At 44.8% G+C, this 22,852-nt stretch overlaps 1 protein-coding gene across 2 annotated transcripts in view; it reads right to left on the bottom strand.

The window, feature by feature from the left end:
* Positions 1–22,852, bottom strand: part of Acsm1 (acyl-CoA synthetase medium-chain family member 1) — a 40,116-nt gene that overhangs the window by 4,326 nt on the left and 12,938 nt on the right. Inside the window, exons 4-11 of one of the 2 annotated variants that reach the window (XM_005391131.2) lie at positions 21,351–21,558; positions 19,100–19,240; positions 16,727–16,886; positions 11,968–12,047; positions 8,902–9,025; positions 6,724–6,804; positions 6,079–6,180; positions 562–689 (exon numbers count right to left, since the gene is read on the bottom strand). In XM_005391131.2, the coding sequence (XP_005391188.1) occupies positions 562–689; positions 6,079–6,180; positions 6,724–6,804; positions 8,902–9,025; positions 11,968–12,047; positions 16,727–16,886; positions 19,100–19,240; positions 21,351–21,558 (1,024 nt within the window). The remainder of the gene's footprint in view (positions 1–561; positions 690–6,078; positions 6,181–6,723; positions 6,805–8,901; positions 9,026–11,967; positions 12,048–16,726; positions 16,887–19,099; positions 19,241–21,350; positions 21,559–22,852) is intronic. The other variant, XM_013517947.1, reaches the window with a different exon arrangement.

Below are 22,852 nucleotides of genomic sequence, written 5' to 3'. Positions count from 1 at the left end.
ATGTCTTCTAAAAAAACCCTATAGGGGCCCAGGGTCAACGCCAGGCCTCCTGGGTTCCAGTCTAGACTCCTGCCTGCACTGTCATTGAGACTTCAGGCGAACGTCCTCACCGGCTAGTGACCAGTTTCCTCATTGTGAGACAGGGATGATGGTTGCATCTCTGCTGGCTGGAAGAGGCTGCTGTGTGCCGAGCTAAGCAGAGCGTTTCCACATAGTGAGCATTCCATAAAGGGTAGCTATTACTGTTGCTGTTATTATGCTTCTCCTGGGACCTTCTGTGCCATAGGAGACCGGCACAAACATCACAAAAAGCAAGCCCAGGGGACCAAGGCACAGTCGCACATCCTGTCCTGCCCCCTTTCCTTTAAACATTCAGGAAGGAGGTGTCTCACTCCCCTTCCTGAATGTCATTTTGGTTGTCTCTGGGTGCAGGTGTGGGGCAGGCGCACAGGTATCAGGGACCAGGGTCTGTGGTCGTCAGGCTGAGGGTCCCAGCACCAAGACAAGATCCCAAGGGCCTTGGGAGGTGCCACGGGCCAGCTCAGGGTCAGCCACACCTACCCAGAGGCGTTGATGACATCATCACTCCTCCCCAGGAACCAGATGTAGCCCTCCTCATCAATAGTGGCTTTGTCCCCCGTGTTGTAGAAGTCCCCGCAGTGCACCTCCACTGTCTTCTCCGGGTCATTCTGCAAAGAGAACAGACCCCCGTTGTGGAAGGCAGACAGTTTAGAGACAATGAGCTCCAAACCTGGGTTCAACCCTAGCTTTGTGTTCAGCCTCTGACTCTACCTGGTACCTGGCTAAGTTTTGTAACTCCTTGGAGTCTAATTTCATTACGTGGAGGAAGGCAGTGTATGCTGCCACTCAGTTAGTGCATGTTCCTGAGCCCGTTAGGATGACAGTTTTTGTAATGAACCGCTCATGTCTGTGGCGCTCTGCTGGAATAACATTTCTACGCTAGTATGAGCCCTGTTTATTTTTTCCCTGCTGTAAGCTCAGCACGGCCCTGGACAGACGAGAGGGGCCAGTACACCTGAGCTGAATGAATTTCCTTCCCCTAATGCTACTCTGTTTGATCCTCACAGAAAGCTGTGAGGCTGGTTGTTTTCTAAAATAAACTTTTCATTTTTAGATAATTATAGGTTTGCATATAGTTTAAAAAATAATACAGACAAATCTTCGTACTTTTTTTCTGTAGTACTCCAGATTGAACCCAAGGCTTTCACACTGAGCTATATCCCCAGCCTTCTTTTTTTTATTTTTTAAATTTGAGACAGGATCTTGCCAAATCACTAAATGAGCTTCAGTGCGATCTTTATGCCTCAGCCTCCCAATCTGTGCTAGCTTGGAGGCTGCTGGGTACGATGCCCTGCACCGCCACACACAGGCTACTCTCTAGCTCTGCAAGATCAACTTTTTTGGGTTCTACGTATGGTAAAAGATAAACGTGGCATTTTTCTGTCTGGATTATTTCAGTTACATAGTGTTGTCCATTTTTTTTTCATATTTCTTCAAGGATGTTATACAGGTAGAACTGTACAGTATGGAACCTTGTAGGATGGGCTGCTTTTTCTCTCTTCAGTGTAACTCTGTGGAGATTCACTCAAGCTGCTGTGTCCATAAACAGTTTGATCCTTTCTCCTGCTAAGCAGAATTCTGTGTTATGACTGTACTTCAGTTTTTGTTTATTCATTTCAGCTGATGAAGGATATCTGGGTGATTTCCAGTTTCTGGCTGTGGATCAAGATTCTGTGGTCACTTGTGTGTTCATATGAAAATGAATTCACGTGAGCCTGGCATTTTTTTTTTTTTTTGCCTATTTTACAGAAGAAACTGATGTTCAGAGGATCACTAAACTGGTGTTTGTATCTGAATTTAATTCTTGCTTCATAGTCTATTCATTTGATGCCTAAGCAAGCCCTCTTGTATGACAAGAAGTGATTTTAAAAGGTGCCTGAAAAACACAGTAAAAACAATGGATCACGTCCTGTTTTGAATTAATTTCAGTGATTGATTACTCCAAGGAGATTATTGACTTGGTGTTCACATGTGTTTAGAAGCTTTGCAAAGCACCAAGAGGAGGAGTTAACTTTGGGGTCAGAGCTTTCAGCAGGAACAGAGCATAGCTGAAACTGAACATTCATTTTTTTTTTTTTTTTGGTTTTTTTTTTTTTTTTTTTTTTTCCGGTACCAGGAATCGAACTCACGCTGTTGCGCTTGCCAGGCAGGCGCTGTGCCACTGAATTAAATCCCCAGCCCTGAACATTCATTTTTTAAAATTCTAATTATGATTATAATGCTGTCTGATTTTGGCAAGTGATACTGATACTTTGGCAAGTGTGTTTTTAATTTATGATACTACATTGACTTTTCAAAAACAAAGATTTTCAGAGTTAATTTAAAGAGAAGTATAAACTGGTAATTACATAGATGTTAATGTGAGGTGTAATCAAAATATTTAATTAAAGTATTTATTATAGTAAAAGATACATGGCCATTAACCCACCCAAAATACCCACTCCACCTAAAACACACTTATTTCATGATTCTTACCACTTTCTGAAGCGATTCTGGAAGTTGTTGCTTAGGAGTGTCTTTACATGGAGAGATAAAAAAAAGGTGAATACTGCTGCTGAGTGCTGTCCAGTGAAAGGCAGGACTGTAAAAATGTGTGTGTCCTCACACATTTTATTCCCTGGATCTGGCACCATGCAACTTTTGGCTCTTCCCCAAAGTCAAAATGGCCATGAACGGGAAACATTCTGAATCCGTTCAGGATGTTGAGGGGGCGATGACAGCACAGCTAAAGACACTGGGGAAAGAGCACTTCCAGAGCTGCTCCAGAGAGTGGGAAGAACGATGGGAGAAGTGTATGTGGAGGGAGGAGTTGTACTTTGAGGAAGATTCATGGCAATGTATCTTTTACTATAATAAAATTTTAAAATTTAGACATTCACCATGATTTTTGGTCACACCTCATGGACATAGACGCAAACACTGAAAGTTTAGGAAACAGCGATCAAAGAGGAATGTGAAGTTTCACCCCAGACTGCTGTCCAGCTTAGCGCACTGTGTTCGATACGCTGGCCTCACCCACAGCCCTGTGCCCAGGTCTGCTCTCTGGGCAACAAACTTTCTCGAGGTTAATCTTCTTATGTAAGGCCCGAGGCTGGACCCTGGAGGAAGGGCCCCCACATCCGGGGGTGGGATTCTGACCTCCCTGGGACCAGGATGTATTGGAGGGGATCTCTAGGTTCAGGGAAATTCCTGAACAGTGAGGGGGAAATATCTCCTATACCACACAGAGGTGGCAGAGTCCACCGGGCTTTCAAGGACATTTTTACCCTTGGCTACTCTTTAAACATGCTGTTGGGAAACAGTGTCAGGAAAATAGTGTTTGTGAAGTTCCAACTTCTTGCTTCTCTACAGAAACATCAAAACCAAGCAAGCAAACAAACAAAGAAGCAGTCTGAACTGACTTTGTAGTTGCTCTGCGAACAAAGATTTACAACAACCAAGCAAATGTCCAATTACGAAAGATCCACCTTCAGAACGGCAGGAGAGCTCCGCAGCGCTGGCCCCATCCTTGGTCACGTGTGACAGGCAGGGTTCTGAGCATGGGCAGCCCAGCTCCTAAAGTCCTCCTGTGCCCCAGCGTAGGAAGTAAAGTGCCTGTAAATTATTATGTCCTAATTGCTCTGAGGGATACCTGCAGGACTGATGCAATGTGCCGGATTAACTTAAGCTGGAAGGGAGGTGGGATATGCAGTAGAAAGAAGGAGAATGTGATTTTCAGAGTTACTCAGAATCATCACATCACAGGGTCAAGAGGCCGAAGTTTCAATAATCAAGGTGGACAGAGAAACAGGAAAACATGACAAGTGAAATGTTAACTGACAAAACTGTCTGAGGACCCAACACTGCATTTATGAGAAAAAGAAATATGTTAAATATACTCAGTGAGTCAAGAAGGAAGAATGGACAAAGAATTAAAGGAAATCAAGAAAGTGACATATGGGCTAAATGAGGATATCAATAAAGGTAGAAATTACAAAGGAGAACCAAATACAAATTCTGGAGGTGCAATAACTGAAGCAAAAAATCCACTAGAGGGTTTAGCAGCCTGTTAGAGCAGGCAGAAGAAAGAGGGAACTGAAAGCAGAATGACTGAACAAATGAAAGTGGAGGAGCAGAAAAGATGTAGGAAAGTGAGTAGCGCTTCACAGGCTTGTGGGACATCGTGGAGCTGACCAAATGTGTGCTACAGGAGATGCAGAAGGAGAAGCAAGAGAACGAGGCAATGAGAGTTTACCCAAAGAAAGAATAGAAAACGTTTCCAACTCCAAGAAAGAAAGATAAGCCAGCTCAAACAGGACCATTGTTGTATGATTCCATTTATATGAAGCATCTAAAATAGGCAAATTCATATAGAAAAAAGTGGATTAGAGGTAATGAGGTGCCTGGTGCTCAGAGGAGAAGGAAGTTATCGTTTAGTGAACAAATACAGAGTTTCTCTTCAGAATGGCAAAGATTTTCTGCAGGTGGAGAATGGTGATGGTTGCAAAAGTTATGGATGTATTGATTACACTGAATTATACATTTGGAAATGTTGGAAAATGTAAATTTTATATCATATTTCACCTCAATAAAAAACAAAGAACAAAGGGAGCTCAGGGGAGGACTAACAGGTGATCTTTGCTCCATGGCCTCAAGAGGGTGCTACTTTTCTGTGGTAAACATTCTCCCCAACCGGTGGGCAGGCCTTAGCTTAAATATATATATATATATATATAATATATATATATAGTATATTTATATTATACATATGATTCCTTGTGTGTGTATGTATGTGTGTATGTATACATATATATACACACACATACATATACATAAAATGTATATAGTCTGCTAAAAATGTGTACATGCTTCAGCAGTTAGCCATACTAACAAATGTCTGGGAGCTAAGGGCCATTACTCTGAGCACCTCTTGTAATTATAGAGGCCAAAGGTAACATGCTAATCCCATGCTGCCTCAATAAATTTGGTATTAAAATAGTCATACAAATTTTTCTCTTCCTAATGTACACTTTTTGTGGACTCTATCTAGATCTCTCTTATGTGATATTATACCTATGTTATATAACGTTGTTATATTAGCTTGGGAACCACCAGTGTGTGTGTGTGTATGTGTACACTTTTTGTGGACTCTATCTAGATCTCTCTTATGTGATATTATACCTATGTTATATAACGTTGTTATATTAGCTTGGGAACCACCAGTGTGTGTGTGTGTATGTGTGTGTATGGATATTTCTCAAAGCTGCCTACACGTTACGGTCATGTAATATTTAACAATCTGTGCAGGCCACACTCCCTTGAGCCCATTGTGTGTGGACAGTGTGACACCAGGAAAACTTCTGGGAAAGAGCCTTTGGAGCACAATGATGGAGTCTGGGATCTGCTTCAGGGTCTGGTCTCCCTTCCATGGCTAATCAATTTTGGAAGCCAAGAATTTCCCTTTTGTGGCCTCTACCTACCTGGGGTGGCTGGGTTGTATCTGACGAAGAGTTTCAGCAGGTTTCTTGTTGCCCACTCTGGATTTCTGCAACTCTTGGGTTTCCCGTTTAGGATTTGAGGGGCCTAAAGCATGGATTTAGACCATAGGCCTACTGCTTGTCTGGCATGGTGAAGACACGTAGCACTCCAACCTGTGACTTCTTTCTACAGACTCAGGCTCATAGGGCTCCCTGGACGCTCGGTTAGGGAAAGACATTTGTTTATCCTGCTACTGGTAAAGAGGGGTGGTATTATCTGAACCTAGTTGAGGTCTCTGTTCGTGAGCTCAGGATACATAAGTCTGGTTCTAAAGCCAATCTGTCCTCTATGCATCAGTTAGCCCTTAAGTCTCATCAGAGTTAGGATAGGCAGGGACGTGGCCATGTTCCATGAATTTGAGTGTAATCAACATAGGCTTCATTGAGTCAGGGCAGACACAGGACAAACTGAAGAAGTTTCAGGATGCAGAGCTCCTGCTGGGATTCTTGGGGCTGGGATGGGGCAGATGGGGTTTGTTACCTCATAGTACATGAAGAGGCCTACAGGCCTGGTGGGCTTGATCCTGATTCCAATGTTCCCTTCCGTGTTGGGTGGCAGGACATTGCCCTTGTTGTCGATGATCTGGAGCAAGAAGCCTGTTGAGTTCACCCTGAAGGACTCCCCCAGCCCTTTGACCACGCCCAAGCACCGCCTATCTCATTCCTGGGACACTCGTGGAGGAAAAATGGACCCCTAACGGAAGGTGCTAGAAAATGGAACAAGACTATTAAAAGTCTTTGAAATCAGCAAATGTGAAATCCAAGCCAGAGGTCTACTTTTCTCATGGGTATGAAGACATCGCCAATATACCCTCAAGCTACAAAGCTCTGACCAAGAGAAATGAAAAGCACCAGCTGTAAAGAAAGCCGCCAGTGCCATGTCCAAGTATTCTTTCTTCCCATGCACTGTGTGTGAGACCTCTGGCTGCCAGGGCGAGCTGTACTGGTGCTCACCGTAATGCGGCTCTCAACTGAAGCCTCCATAAGAAACTGGAGGAAACATAGGAGGGGAGGAAGAAGGGCAACCAGGACAGGGAAATGTGGCTGGTCCTGCCAGCTGGTGTCATGTGAAGCTCTGACCCCAGCTGAGCCCTCAGCGCTCCCTGCTAAACCTTTGGGACCAGACCTGGACGTCGAAGGGAGAGATGGCCTTCCCCAAGGAGCCCTGCTTGATCTTCATTTTCTGGAGGACACCGCAAGTAATTCCCTGTTTATGACAGACAGAGGATTAGGGGTGGCTGGAGAATTCGGGTTGATTGCAAAGCAGCAGGGTCCTCCTCACCCCACGTCCCAACAGCTGCCATTTGGGGAAGCCAGGGGCTGGGGTTCAGGATCAGAGCGTTGACCCCACTCTGTTTGGAGAACGTGTGCTGCACCCAGTATGGGTTGAGTCTGTGCTAGGAGCAGCACCGAGTGCCCAGTGAGGGAGGCAAAGAAAGAAGCACAGGGCAAGGCCGAGGCTGCACATGTCATGGGGCATGGAGTGCCCACTGTATGCCAGGCACATGCCAGTTTGCCAGGGGAAGGTCATGAGTTCACTTCATACACATTTACTTGGGGCTGTTGAGCCGTGACTGGGATCCTGCCTGAGGTCCTTCCTGTGGCTGTGTTGAGACCATTCAGATCTCTGTGCCACTTCCCTCTGCTCGCGCTTCCCACCCTATTTGTCTTCCCGATGGACTTGGCCCCTCTTTGACCATTCTGTCCTTACCATTATGTCAGTAGCTGAATGCTTTACGTCAGACAGACCACCGTGTGCTAACTGGGCCCCTAGTGTCCTTGATCTCCTCCTCTGTGGAAGGGGGCTTCCACAGTCCTTGCAAGTGGATGGGAAACTGCCCAGTGTGAGCTCACACCAAGTGTTCAAAGAAGGACTGCGCCTAGCTGCTCCCCAGCTCTCCACATAAATTCCTTGAACATTCTCCTTCTGCAGGATTTTCCCCCATACAGTACTTTTACTGTAGTCCACCGAACACTCAGATTATTTTTGCTTGTCTTTTTCTCTTGGTAGGTAATAAGCATCACAAGAGTAGAGATGATCCAGTTCACTTCTGTGCTCTCAGATTCGGCAAAATACCTACCTAAAAATGTCATTGGCCATAGTAACTTCAGTGTGAGCATGGTTTATGGGCCAGGCACTGGCTGGAGCTTTACACACTTCATTTATTTGGCAAGACTGGTGTTGGTGTTTCCATTTCGGGAGGCAAAGTTGGGACTCAGCTATGGTTTGGAATTCTGAGATTTGAGTCTGGGGCTGAGCTCCAGGCAGAGGAAGTTCTCTCTGCTCTGCCAGGGCACTGCTTCCATGGTAGCTGTGTGGACAATGGGTGTGGTTGGGGAACAGGTATGAAAGGGCTACAGGAAAGAAAGCACCATCTACAGCTGCAAATAGCTGGTGCGGAGGGACTGGGTCATGGGCGAAGCGTTTGCTCCAAATATAAACTGTCACTCAACAACAGACTCAGAGTCTTGGTGTTCCTTGGGCCTGGAAGTATTTCAACCAACTGATTAAAAAAGTCAGATACATATATGAATTAGAGGTAAAATAATCAATTTGCTTTAAGGCCTGGGAGGGCAGTCACCTTCCGTTAGCTAGAGGGATAATGGGAAGGTGGGGAAGTGGCTCTGTCCGGCACTGGAAATGGATTGAGAATGTGCTGGAAGAATGGCCCCAACCTACACTGTCACTGATGAAGTCCCTGAGGTTAGAGACCCTCATGGTACTCTAAATGCTCAGCTAACTTGGTGGCTCAGTGACACCCTAGGATCTCATTGAGTGTGTGTGTGTGTGTGTGTGTGTGTGTGTGTGTATGTTGGATACTGAAAGTCTCTGTCCCCCTGTTAGTATCCTGCAGTCAAACCTGTGTGTGTCATCCTCCTAGATACCCAGATATGAGCTTCTGGAGCCAGCCGCAGCCTGCCTCTGCGTGGTGTTGCCCTGGGCTGGGAAGGTGGAGCTGGTGGTCTCCATGTTGCTGGAGAGATCCTCCTACATCCTCACCCCTCCTGCATGCCCCTGAGCTAATGATCACAGGCACAGTGGCAAAATGTCCCTAGATCCCTTTTTAAGTTTTGTCCAGTAGTTTCAGCATGTTGCTCTCTTGACGAGTTGATGAGCTGTAAGTTGCCTTCCTGCAGATCAAACTGTGGCAAATTAACTTTGAACCCTGGAGACTTCCCTTGGCTTTGAGCAAGGCTGTGCACAAACTGGGGCCGCCACACAGGGTCATGGCATGACTCCACCCATCTGCTGAGCGCAGGGGCCAAGCGTGTCCAAAGGCCGGGAAGGGGCCTGTCCACCTACCGTCTCTGTCTGCCCATAGATCTCGCGAAGCAGGATGCCTGTCTGCTTTTTCCACTGCTCAAACTCCTCAGTCAGCAGAGACTCCCCGCCGGTGTAGCAGTGCTTCAGGGTGGGGAACCTGAGGCTTTGGGGAAGACAAAGGGACCAGGCTTTGGCTGCTCAGCACACACAGAGCTCATGGCTTGGCGGCGTGGATCGCTCATCCTGCTGCTCCTCACCTTCCTAGTTCCCTCTGGTCACTTGCCTGATGGGCAAGGCCAAGTAGGTGCCGCTCCCTTCCTGTCAGTCCCAGTTCTGCCTTCTGGCAGAGAGGTGTGTTGGTAGTGACGGTATTGGGTTAAATCAGGGAAGTTTGTGTTAAATTTGGTTTTGATGTCACAAAAGGGAGAAAGTGCGTTCATCAGGACTCATCTCAGGGAAGCACTCTGTGTGGCTAGGAGAATTTAAGCCATAAAGAGGGGAGGGACAAGACCCCAAGGGACACACGCTGGTAATAACAGATTTGTATAGCCTTCTGTGAGGGCAGGGCTGTGTGAACTGAAGGACTTCTGTATTTCTAAACAGGGAATGGAAGTTGAGGTTTGGGCACCATCTGCTCAGGACATCAGGGCAGACGGGGCTGAGTGCAGGAAAAGGCCGAAGGGTCACAGGAAACAGTTTCAGAGAGACCAGTAGCAGCTGATGTGAGTGCTTGTAGCAGTTTACTAGTGACACTGCGTGTGTAAACTTTCTTCTCCATTTTCCTCATGAAGTTTCCTTAAAGGACCCAAAAAGAATCACCAAATAATGATTGGATTCCCTAAAGAAAATGGGGGAGAAACGGCTGAGATCTGATCTAGCAGGCGTACCTCTGTCTCCCTCTTCACCCTTCCTGGGACAGAGTCAAGGGAGACAGACAGGAAGGTCGGTCCACGGAGGTAGCCTTCCTTCTCCTCCTCCTGGAGTTTTATCTCCTGTACAGAAAGTGGGCAGTCTCTGGGGAGTCACTAAATATGCACTGCTGAAATTTTCACTGGCTTTGGACAAAGGCCATCATCTGAGGGATGCTGCAGGAATTAGCTGTCTGAACATGAAAAATGAGCCCCGAAATACAGATGGAAATAGAATTCAGCCAGACTCAGGCTTCACAAATAAAAGCAAATTATAATTCAGTCCATTTTGTAAAGGTGTCGTTAAATTCCTTCACAATCACAGGACACGTTAGCTCTGATTTTTTGAAGCAATGATTTCAATTTCAAAGTCTCTAAAAAATACGTAACTGACTGTAAGGGTCAAAGAGCAGATTTCAGATAGCTAAGCTAACCCTCAAACACAGGGAAATGCAAAACTAAAACTGCCATAAGATGATGTTACACATCCATCAGATTGCAAAAATTAACTTTGACAATAATGAGTGCACCAGTAAGAATGAGGAATAGTGAGTATTCTCCTGTTTCGATAGCAGAAGCACACATTGTGTCCTTTGGAAAGTAGTGTGGTAGTGTGTAGAGTTAGTGGGGCTTAATAATTCTCCTAGAAAAACTCTTCAGAAATGGATGCTTGTATGCATCAGGGAGCAAGTACCAGAGTTCAATGCAGCATTAATCATCAAACTCTATCATGGAAACCACCCAAATCTTCATTAATGGTTGGACTGATAAAAATTGTGGTCTGCCGGGGATATAGCTCAGTGGCATAAGTGCTTTCCTGGCAAGGCTGAGGTCATGAGTTCAATTCCTGGCACCAAAAAAACCCCAACCCCCCCCCAAAAACCAGTACCTTTTGAGAAAAGAAAGAAGGGGAAAATTATGTATGTATGTATATGCAGGATAGCTAACATAGTTGTACTACTGACTTCTATCACTTTGTTGAAAGGAACAGTTAATGATTAATTATTATGATCAATCTTGCATGTCTATATTTGTTTTCCTGAGTAATCACTTTCAAGTTATCAATATGTAATACAACAACCATTGTTATTTCCCTGTCACCTTGTCTGTAATTCAGTATTGCTTGTACTATCCTTGTGCTACTTTGTAAATGGTTGTCTGTTTGTTAATATGTTTTTGTTTTTACTTTTAAAATAAAAAAAATGAAAAATTGTGATGTTTTCATAAACTAGAATATTACACAGCAGTGAAAACAAACTAACTTTAGGAATATGCAACAACACGGACACATCTTAGAAAAGTAATATTTGAAAAAGAAGCCAAATGTCATAGAATAGTGTATTATTAGATAAATAAAGTTTGTAACATTATGCGTTTAGAGGTATTGCCTTAGGAGCTATAAAAAGGAAAGTAAGAAAACAGTGACCATTACTCATGATAAATCAACTTGACTGGATTAGCAAATGCCTGTGGGGTTAGGAGAGAATATGTATGGGTGTGTTTGGGTTGGTCACGGAAGCCTGGCCGTGGGGTCTGTGTCTGGTCTCTCACCCCTTCCTCTCTGGCGTTGCTCCCTTGCCCTGGTTCCTGGCCCCCTTGTGCAAAGCAGCTTCACTCCACCACCCCCTCGTCCCATGATGTTTCTGCCTTAGAGCCAGGCAGCCATGGACTGAATTCCCTGAAACCATGGGCTCAAATTCAACTTCTCCCCCTTTGAGATTGTTGGGTATTGTACCTTAGCGACAAGAAAGTAGACTAAAACTGAAGCAAACACTGTAAAAACTGAGATAGTAATTTCCTTTAGGAAATTAGGGGAGTTGAGGAGGCATATGGAAGTCTCTGGGAAGCTGATCACCTATTTTTGTGACTTGGTTAATTGGCACAGGGGCATTTTTATTTTTAATAGTTTGTTAATCTACACATTTCCATCTTATGCCTTTTTCTCTGTGTTATTTCACAATGAAAACATTCAAATAAACCCACAATGCTGCAAGACTCAGGGCTTCCCTTTGGTCTTTGGGTCACACTTTTAATTCAGCTAATTAGAGTGATTGGTAGTTATCATTACCACCTCCAGCACACACACACACACACACACACACACACACACACACACACACACACATTCCTCAAAGAACCAGCTCAAATCCCTTAAAATCCTATGCAAAGATTGTTGTTACCAGCCACTTGTACATACTTGGCAACTTTCTGCTGTAGAACCATTCTAAATACAGCTGGTGCAGCTAGGCAGTGGGTGATGGGGTATTTGAATAGTACCTGGAAAGTGAAGATGGGAAGAATTTTTAAAATAATAGATAAAGTTTAAAAAAAAATCAGCCAATTATGAGTTTAGTTCTGATGTCCCCTCTAGGGGAGCCTGTTTATCCATCTGTTCTTTCACTATATCGGGCATGAATTTCACTTATGGCGCGGTTGGGTACTGTCAGGGAGAACATGAAGAGTGAGATAATGTTCCAAAGCTTACAGAGTAGACACTAATAGAGGAAATACGATAGGACTCAAGTGATAAGACAGATGTCATAACAGAGATTTGAAGGTGGCTCTATGAGAACACGAAAGAGGGAAATAAAGTCCTTTGGATTGTGTGTCTGGGGGTTCATGGAGGAGGCAGCGCTTGGTAGGGATATTAGCAAGTGGACGGGATGCCTACAGCCCAAGAAATGGGGAGGGACTAAAAGGAAGTAAAGTTCAGGAGTTAGAGAAACATTTCAGCCAGCCAGAAAATATCACTTCCTTAGACACAGAGGAGAGGAGCGAGGGCTCTGGTTAGGGAGGCTGAGGGTAAGATTATGTAGGGTCTAAAGCGTGTGGTACTCATTAGAGGTGGAAAGCTTCGGAGTTTTGGACAAGGTGGAGATAGGCTAAGAGAAAGAGAAATTGCAAAGAGAAGACAAGGTGGGTTCGGGGTCTGTCCGATCTGAGTTTAAATCTCTGTCCTTTGGTTTCTTATTTGTAAAATGAAAATATTCACACACAGAACCACAATGAGGGGTAGTGTGATGAGCATGTTGAGGGTGATCTGGCCCCACTCTCAGTCCCTCTTCCTTGGGCCCAATCAGCTTTGAATCTCTGGCTGCCATCTCTGCATTATCTCACATTTATATTCTTTTTATAAATTTCAGTTGGACTCTCAGCCCTGGCCACTGTTCCCACCCCACAAGGCGCCTTTCCATGTCCTTGTCCTGTCTGCATCAATGAGTCTGTTACTTAGCTCCCGGGTATGAGGGTGGGGCAGTGGCTTGTTGACAGACAGCTGCTTTAGGCTGGGTCATTCAGTGTCCCTCTGCCCTGGATGTCTGGGAAGGAGCAATGTTAACTCAGGACTGTGGGAAGCAGGTCTAGGAATAGAAGGGAGCATAAACACAGAGAGAAGCAGAGGAGACTCTGAGCTGCCTCGACCCCTGGTGTCTTTTCTGAATGTTGCTCCTGACCCGTGCCAAGCTCAGATCTTGAGGTGTCTCCGTGTCCCCTACTCACACACAGAAGGTCCTTGACTCACAATCTTGACTTGCAATATTTCAGATATATGATAGTAAGAAAGCAATACACATTTAGGAGAAACTAAGTGGACTTCCAGATTTGGGTCTTTTCCACTGGGCTGTGTTCTAAGACTGGGTGTTCAACATTAAATGCACTAAATGCATTTTATTTGTTTCTTTGTTCTTCAGTACTGGGGATTGAACTCAGGACCTTGCACTTGCCAGGCAGGCAAGGCTTATGCCACTGAGCTATATCCTCAGCTGCTAAATGCATTTTAAACTTATGATATTTTCGATTAATAATGGGCTTTCAGAGTGTCATTTCACCATAAGTAAAGGAGCATCTGCATTCCCCTTTCAGTAACCTACTTTGAAGTGAGTTTTGTTGCTTACAGCCAGGGGAACACTGCTTGGTAGGTAAGGGTGGGTGATCATTGGTGTTGGTGCATTTCTCCTAGTTTGGAGCTTAGGAGGTGCTCACCAAACATGGGCTCTGGTTATTATCATCCAAGTTATAATTTAGGACCCATCTTGGTGTTTTGAAGCTTTTAGTCAGGTTGTGGAGCAGGAAACAGGATTTGCAACAGATTTGGTAATAAGTAGAGTGGGTGGGTAGAGAGGAAGTGGAAAGAGTATTTTGTTTCATGAATTTGAAGAGTAAATTTCAGTTAAATATTATTGTTAGTATCTCCCATCTTCAAAAATAGGAACCAAAACAATAAATACTTCAAAAACACCCAATATAAAAATACACTGCAAAACCCTAGTAACAAAAACATGGCACTGGCACAAAAATAGACATGTAGGTCAATAGTATAGAAAAGAAAATACAGAAACACACAACAACAGCTTGGGACCAAAAACATATATTGAAGAAAAGATAGCCTCTTTAACAGGAGGTGTTAGGAAAACTGGCTATCCATACGTAGAAGGTTGAAACAAGATCCCGGCTCTCACTTTGTACAAAAATCAATTAAAAATGGATCAAAGTCCTCAGTATAAGGCCTAAAACTTTGAAAGTACTACAAGTACCTGAAGTCATAGGCACAGGAAAGGACTTCCCAAATGGGATTCTAATAGCACAGGAAATAATAGCAAGAATCAACAAATGAGATTACACTAGATTAAAAAGCTTCTGCCCAGCAGAGCAAACAATGAGCAGAATGAAGAGGAAGTCTACAGAATGGGAGAAAATCCTTTGCTAGGGATTATTCTGACAGAAGATTAATGTCCACAATATGTAAATAAAAAATTTAACACCCAAACCCCAACTAACTCAATCAACAAGTGGGAAAATGAACTGAACAAACATTTCTCAAAAGAAGTACAAATGGCCAACAAGTATGGAAAAATTGTTCAGCTTGCTTGGCCATTAGGAAAATGCAGCTCAAAACCACCTTGAGATTCCATCTCCTCCCAGTCAGAATGGCTATCAAGTCCAGAATACAAAAAAACAATGAATGATGGCGAGGTTGTGGAGGGAAAAGGAATCCCACACTACTGGTGTGAATGTCAACTATGGAGTTTCCCTAAAGACCTAAAAAATAGAACTATTAACTGATCCAGCTGTACCACTCCTTGGTATATTCCTGAAAGAATTAAAATCAGTGTACTATAGAGACATCTGCATACCCATGTTTATTGTGGCACAATTCACAATAGCTAAGTTGTGGAAATAGTAGGTACTACCCATCAACAGATGAATGGATAAAGCAAGTGTGGTATATATAAACTATTACCCAGCCATAAAGACATTGAAATTTTGTCATTTCCAGACAAATGGATGGAACTGAGATCATCATGCCAAGTGAAATGTTATACCCAGAAAGTCAAATATTACATTTTCTTTCATATATAGAATCTAAAACAAGTAAAAAAAAATAAAAAGATGATATAAGAAACCCAAAAGTAGGATGTGGAAATAAAGCAAAATAAACTCCCAAATTCTGGAGCGTAAATTTATAGACATTAATAGTTTAAAAATTATTCAAGCTTATAGTATACAAAGACTTTGGGGACATCCCCGCTAGTAGAGGAAGAATTAGGCCTGGTGGAAACAGGGAGGTTTGTGCAGCTGTAAGTCTCCATGCAGCATGTGGTACAGTAGGGAATATTGGTGAGGCAGGTGATATGGTGTGAGGTTGGGGTGTGGGATGTAGGAAGTGTAGTTAGAGGTGCTGGAAGGGTGATCACAAAGCCATGGCTGACTATCAGGGACACATTGGGAGAATGAACATGGAGAGAAAAGATGATTCCCAGGCATAGTTTTGAGAGCCACCTGCCTTGATGTTCTTGCTGAAGAAATGCAAGCAAAGGAGATAGAAGAGAGAAGAAAGCCAGGGTGGGATGTCGAGGGGACTGTAGTGTTTAGGAGTAAGCTGGGTGACTCAGGGGTGACTTTAGCAAGCAGAGAATGTTCTATGAAGGTGCTGGTAGTTGGGCTTGATCCAATGTGTGGTGAGATCAAGGAAAGGTATTTTTAGGAGGGGGCCACTGACTTGTTTGTGGATAGAAGGAGCACAGTTAATGAAAAGCAATACAGTACATTGAAAATACAGTAGAAAATGTTTAACAGATAAGGATGTGTAGGCAGAGGCTGCTATTACAGGGCAGGGGAAAGAACGGGTGCTCAGTAGTTGTGGGGAGGGGTGGGCTTTGAAAAGTGGAGGGGCAGGTCTGACCCTGAGGTAGAAGAAAGGCTGTCGTGGAAAATCTAAGAGAATTTTTCATCGAAGAGACAGGCAACGGAAGGAGTTGGTGCAGGTGATGTCACTTGTTACCATGATGGGCTCATAATAAAAGAACAGCAGTGGTCATCCCTTATGGGAAGTTTTCTATGTGCTAGCCTTGAGGCTAAGCTCTTCCCACACTTTTCCTGTATCATCATCTCATTAATATTCCTAATGATTTTATGGATTTGTAGCTATTAAAAATCCCATTTTACAGATAAGGAAATTGAGGTTCTGATAAGTGACCTGCCAATAAATTTCAAAGGTGGGATAAGATATTAAATCTGTCATATTTCAAGAGCAGGCTTTTACATGCTTTATTATAATGAGTAACAAATACACACATGTGCTTACACATGCACGTGTGCACACACACGTTCCCTAGTTACCTGGCCTGAGCAAAGCCACAATTCTAGAGACTTGGGCTTGTTGTGATTGCTTTAGTTTCTCAAAGCGCATATTCTGGGCTTCAAAGCTACAAAATTCGATCCCCAGGTCAGAGTTAAGGCCCAGAAACAAGCATTTTCTCCCATGTTTCATTCTGATGTGACTCTGGCACAGTGACCCTGATTCATATTGCTCACTGTGAGGGTCCCAGAGCCAAGGTTATCTTATGCACACGGGCTTCTTTGCTTACTAAAATACTTCTCAGCAGGGCTGAGCTTTTGGCTTGGAAACATACATTTCTTCTGGGAGTTTCTGGGTACTGGGAAGTTGGTCTTCTTACCTTTATAATGATCTTGGGATCAAATGGCGACATGTGGTGGATAAAGAGTGTAGATCCAGCTGTCCATGGTTCAAACAGGGCTCCCACTGCAGCCAGAATCCAGCCTGGGTCTGACATGCACCAGAGGACATCAGATTTCTTCAGCTGCATTAAATTCCTGCTAACTCCAAAAGGCAGTGGCCTCAGCTGTGCGGTCATGGGAGGATGTGGGCAAGGGCTGGGAATCTGGTTCTCAGCAAGGGCGTCATGTCTCTCAGCTCATGCAGTTTAGGTGGGGCTGAACTACAGGGAACACCCCAGTGCCAGGCCCAAAGGTCCACCACCAGACCATAGGTCCTGATCACATGCAACCCGAAGAGATCGGTGCTGCTGCTCTGTAAGGCCTTTATTGGGAATCCTGGGGCAATGTCTGGTGCCCTTCTGCTGGGTCAAAATCAGTTACTGATATAGTCCTGAGGATTCTGGGTGACAGTTTTAGGCAAGAGGGAACAAGGCTTTCTGAGAACAGTATCAAGAGAGCAGAAATGGAGCTGAGAGATGGAGAGATGAAAATGTAATTTGGAGTCTACCCAGCTATGTCTGAAGCTACATGAGCAAATAAGTTCTTTTATTTAGTCTGGTCTAAAAGGGCTTTGGCTGGGCTTTCTATCATTTGCAATGAAGGAGATGTAGAATGAGAGAAAGAGATAGAACGCGCGAGAGAGATGGTGAGGGAGAAAGAGGGAGGGGGGAGAGAGAGAGAGGAGAGAGAGAGAAGGAGAGAGAGAGAAGGAGAGAGAGGGAGGGAAGAAGAGAGAGAGGGAGGGGAGGAGGGAGGGAAAGAGAGAGACCTTATTAATGCCCCATCTTGGCAGGAGACTGGAAACAGTCAAAGGGCAATAACTGGAAAGTAGGGCGGGAAAGGTGCCTACTTCTTTGCCCTTATCCTCTTGCTTCTGAGGGACCTCTGTAAGCCCAGGTCCTTTAGAAACGCACAATGCTCTTCTTAGCCAGCCATGGCTTTGAGGAGCTGTTCTGTCGGCAGGAAGGGGTGCTGATGAGTCCCAAGCTCCCTCATCCTGTCTGTCTTGGGACCCTGGCACACCTACCAGAAATCACTAGTGAGGCCCCCCTCTGTTTTGTTTTTCAGACCCAAATGACCGCTAAACTCTTCTGAGGTGTGTCTTGGGCACCCCCAATCCAGAGACCCCAATATCTCTTGCCTCTTTAAAGCTGACTCCTCTAGTGTTCCCTGCATATCAGTGAGCATCATCACTATCCAGGCTCCAAACCGGGGAGGTTCAGTCCTGACCCCACCCTTTATTTCCCACATTAGGCTAGCAGATCCTGGTCACCACCGTCCTGAACCTGGTCTATTCTAAAGGTCTACCTGGTCTTCCCAACTTCCATGCTTTCTCCATTCCTTTCTCCATTCTGCAGCCACAGTGACTTTTGCAAAAGAGGAAACTGATCATGACTCTTCATCACTAAAAAGCTTTCACTACCTTCCCACTGGTTTCCTCAAAGGTCTAAACTCTATATCAAGACCCTACATGATCTGGGCCCCATTCAGTCTTCTGACTTTTCCCGTGGGTCCTTCTCCCTGCACTCTGAGCCTCAGTCTCAGATCTCTGTAGTTCTAGGGATACTACTTCTCTGGCTTAGTCCCTTTGTGCACATTCTTCCAAATGCACTGCCAGCTCCTCCTTCTCTTGCCTTCAGGAGTCTTTCTACTCAGTGTTTTCATTAGCACGAACAGCCCCTGCCCACGAGAAGCTGTCTCTGCTCCTAGTTCTAGTGAATAAGTTAGAAAATAGATAGGATTTGGTCTGGTCTGAATATTACTAGTTGGAGAAAAGGAGGAATGGGGGAGGAAAGGTTTAAAATAGATTAAATGATTAACCCAGGACTAGAGCTTCAGTCCCTTTGTTCTTAGGCCAAGCTCTGGCAGTGACTTGGTGTAGCTCCTGTCCAGTTATTTTTCTCCCTAACTCTTCTTGATTGTGAAACTCTAAGTCAGATTTGCCCACAGAACACTCTGTCTTTCCCCACTAAATATGGAGCCCCTGTGGAGCCACTGTCTGGGACATAACGACTTGTTCTTTGTGTGGCTTGGAGGCACCTGCTATGTCTATCCATGTTTCCTCCATATCTCCTGTGAAGGTTTCCAGGTAGGACCCAAAGGGGCCTCCTTTGTTACTCTGAGGCCTCTGCCTCTATCAAGATTCCCTTCCCAGGCTTCACCTCTCAGAAACTCAGTTTCTCAGAAACCAGCGAGCAAAGGGAGAAACCAGCTGGAAGCACTTCTGTTTGGAGCTCTGCCCCACCTGCCGTTCCATTCCCCTATGCATGTACACAGCTTTGCACCAGATCCAGGACCCAGCATCTTCTTACCATGCAGGGAGGTAGGAGCGAAAAGCAAGCCCATGGTTGTGTTTTGCCATTTTGGGGAAACCTGTGGTCCCACTGGTGAAGAAGATGATCATTGGATCCTCCATCTTTGACTTAACACAGGTGTGCTCTGGGGATGCCGATCTGCAAAGAGATTCAGGCCCACCACAGGAAAAGCCATGCTTTCTTCCCCTGGGAGGAAGCATGGGAAGCAACCCGGGGCACGGAGTTGGGAAATCAGGGGTTTGCAGGACTGTGGCTTGCCCTGTGTCAGGCAGCAAAGTGACTGTCCGGCTTAGCTAGCCAAGGGGACGGGTGTGTCTCTAGCTGACAAGTGGGAAAAACACATCTGTAGGTTCTAGGCAATGCTGTAAGTGCTTGACAGATGGGAACACAGCCAATTCTCAGAGTGACCCTAGGACGGGAGTGCTCTAAAAAACAGGCCCATTTTGCAGACAGGGAAGCTGAGGCTTAGAGAAGGTAGAAAACTTGCTGGGAGGCATATGGCTAGCAAGTGTGGCACAGCCAAGACCAAACCCAGACAATCTGAGCTATGACTGTGCTCTTAACCACATGGGTACACAAACTAGCTTCACAGCAATCTAGAAAAACCATATCACAATCTTCTCTTTCTTATTAATGCATATCAGTTATACAGAAAGCTGGGTTTGATTCTGGTGTATTTATACCTGCATATCACACATTTTGGTTACTTTTACGCCTCTGTTACTGCCCTTTATCTTGCTTTTGTCGTCTCCCTGGTCCTCTCCCCACCCAGAGTAATCTCCCTTCTACTTTGCTGCCAGCTGTTTTTTTCTCTATTTTTTAAATTTTGTTTTGTTTTAAGAATCCACATATGGAGAAAATATGCAATATTTGACTTTCTGAGTCTGGCTTATTTCACTCAGTGTGGTGGTTTCCCGTCCCACCCATTTCCTGCAAATGATAAAATTTTGCTTTTCCTTTATGGATGCTTTATGGACGCTGTACTGTGGTACAACATTTTCCTTAGCCATTCATTTGTTGCTGGGTACCTCGGCTGGTTCCTTACCTTGGCCCCTACGCATGCAGTCGCAGGTATCACTGAATTTGACTCCATGAGCTTGGTGCTGAGCAGTGGGGAGGAGAAGGTGAGGGAGAGGGGGAGTGAAAGATTGACGTCATCACCGCTTTGGTTGTGCTCGAGCTGGCAGGTTGCCTCAGTCTGCTTGGATTCTCAGGAGCTGAGGCTCCAGGGCCTACACTGATTCTAAACACAAACTTGATATGGTGTTCAAGCAAAATCCCAGTGCTGGAGGAAATACTGATTCTGCTGAGAAATGGTACCATACTGACTCTGGGAAGTTGGCTTTTCCCGGAGTGTTTTTGATGTGAAGCTGTTTTCATTTCGTTCTCTGACTGTAGCATAAGGTGTAATTTTGCTGTAATGTTTGCCCTTGCGGGCTGCGATGAAGAGCTTTAGAAACTGAGATGCTACCCTAAGGCCCCACCCGCAGCAGGCTTGTGTGCGGTGGGAGATATGCCTGTATGCTTACTGCACTGTCTTTTTTCCTCCAGTTCTTTTCTAACTGTGCCTGGAAGGTGTCTCTAAGGGACCCAGCCCTGGAAGATGCAAACGCTTGCTCTTGAAGCTGTGGGAACACTACAGCTGTGATTCAATTTGTTTTGAAATTTCAAGCTTCACCTTAAAAATATTTATCTTCATCTTTTACTAAATTTCTTCAAATAGGCAAAATTTTTATGGTACTGGGGATTGAAACCAGGGGCTTTGTATTAATTTACAACCCCAATCCCTTTTATTTTTTATTTGGAGACATAGTCTTGCTAAGTTTCCCAGGCTGTGCTTGAACTTGAGATCCTCTTGCCTCAGTCTCCCAAGTCACTGGGATTATAGACATGCACCACCATGTCCAGTCATATGTACGTTTCTATATGAAAATAAGATTTTAGGTTCCCTGCCTACAAGAAATATGTAAGATAACATCCCTCTGATTTTATACACCTCTTTGAAGTCTATGGGGTGAGTATATTTTACTGATAGAACTGTTTATTTTACAGATAACAAGACTCAGAGAGGGGAAGGAACAAACCCAGGGTCACACAGCAAACCAGTGACATAGCGGGGAAGAGAAAATTTCTGTCATCTAATGTGCTGAGTTTCCTACCACTGGCTGCTTGCCTCCTAGCACTTGGGAGTGAAAAATCTCCCACCATTCCCTATTGAGAAACCATATTCATCAGACCAGAAACTCACTTAATCAGCGATCGGAGGTCCAACCACCCATTAAGGCTGTTCTCAGAGACCAGGAGCTTGGTTTTCAGAGTAGGACACTCTGAGGCCACAGAGTCCACCTCTGGGGCAAGAGTATCTGTGGTCACGATGGCCTTAGAGTTGGACATTTGTAGTCTGTAGAGAATGTCCTTGGGCTTCAACTGCGTGGTCCCAGGCATGAAGACAATCCCTGGGGATGAGAAAGGAACAGCAGTTGCAGTGTCTTCTATACTCATGGGCTTCAGGCTGAGCCTGTGTGGTGAGAAATGCTCTAACATCTGCTGCAGAAAGTGTGGTCCACAGATCTGACACACCAGCAGCACCTGGCAAGCAGAATTCTCGCCCTGGGCCAAACCTCCCAACCAAACTTGCATTTGTACATGATTCCTATGTTATTCCTATGCACATGGAAGTTTAGAAGTCCCACCCTAAAGCCTTTTCTCTTCCAGCTAAAAGATGCAAAGTGCTGCACACAAGTTTCCACGGGAGCTGGGAATACGGCTGTGAGTTGGAGAGTATTCCTGACATCCGGGATATCAGCATTCCCGGAGCAGCCCTCCATCTTTCTTCTCTCCCTTCTCTCTTCCTCAGCCTTCTGATGAACCTCCTCACTTCATCTTATTCCAGGTGTAACCGCTGCACCCTTGAACTCTCCCACGTTCTCTTCAATCTGGGTCAGCCACAGTGAGTTTAAGCCTTTAGCTACCTCTTCTGAGTCTCATCCCTCCACCAAGTGGCCTGTGCGGCCGCCCAAGTGCCATAAAGCACCGACATTTTCCTTTCCAGATTTCTTCTCCGCACTCACAACAGTGCCCTCTCTCCAGGAAAACATGTTCTTCGCCCTGACAATGAAGTTGCGGCCCAGTCTTTCTTTTTCTTTCTCTCAACTCTATCCTATATTTCAAAATGGCTGTCTGTCACATGGGCTACACCTGACTCAGCCTTCGTGTAAGTTATACTTGGAATGCCCTTCCTTCGCTTCTAGTCCTGCTTTTCTCAGAGGGTCAGCCTAGGCCTACACAGGCCATCTCTTTGCTTTGCACGTGATATGGCTTTTTTCTCTATCCTCCCTCTGGCCTTGCTGTCAGTTCTTGCAGATGATCTTGTCAAATTAATCAATTATTTTAATCTGTTAGAGAATAAAAGAGAGGAGGTGAGCACGACAGTACTGTCGGAGGATGCGTGATAGGATGAGAGAGGTGGTCCAGAAAGAGAAGCCAGGAGTCCCACGCCGATTCTAAACTATATGGCTAAACCTGTATAGGTAATTATGAGAGGAAAGGAGGTGTCCACAGAATGGTTCTGAGTAGTGTCAAGGGTATGATAAAATAGAAAATTCCCATATAAAATCATCATAGTAATAGTCAATGCAGCAAAAATTTATCAATGGATACTCAAACCACAGTGTGCACACCTGCTGGGGAAGAGCGCAGTTCACATAATTTTGTCGGATTGCTCATAGGGAGAAATCGAATGACTATGAC

The sequence above is a fragment of the Chinchilla lanigera genome, unplaced genomic scaffold (genome assembly GCF_000276665.1).
Source record: "Chinchilla lanigera isolate Chin_1 unplaced genomic scaffold, ChiLan1.0 scaffold00041, whole genome shotgun sequence".
NCBI classification, from domain to species: Eukaryota; Metazoa; Chordata; class Mammalia; order Rodentia; family Chinchillidae; genus Chinchilla; species Chinchilla lanigera.
Note: the sequence above shows the minus strand (reverse complement) of the source record. Positions and strands in the feature narration are given on the sequence as shown.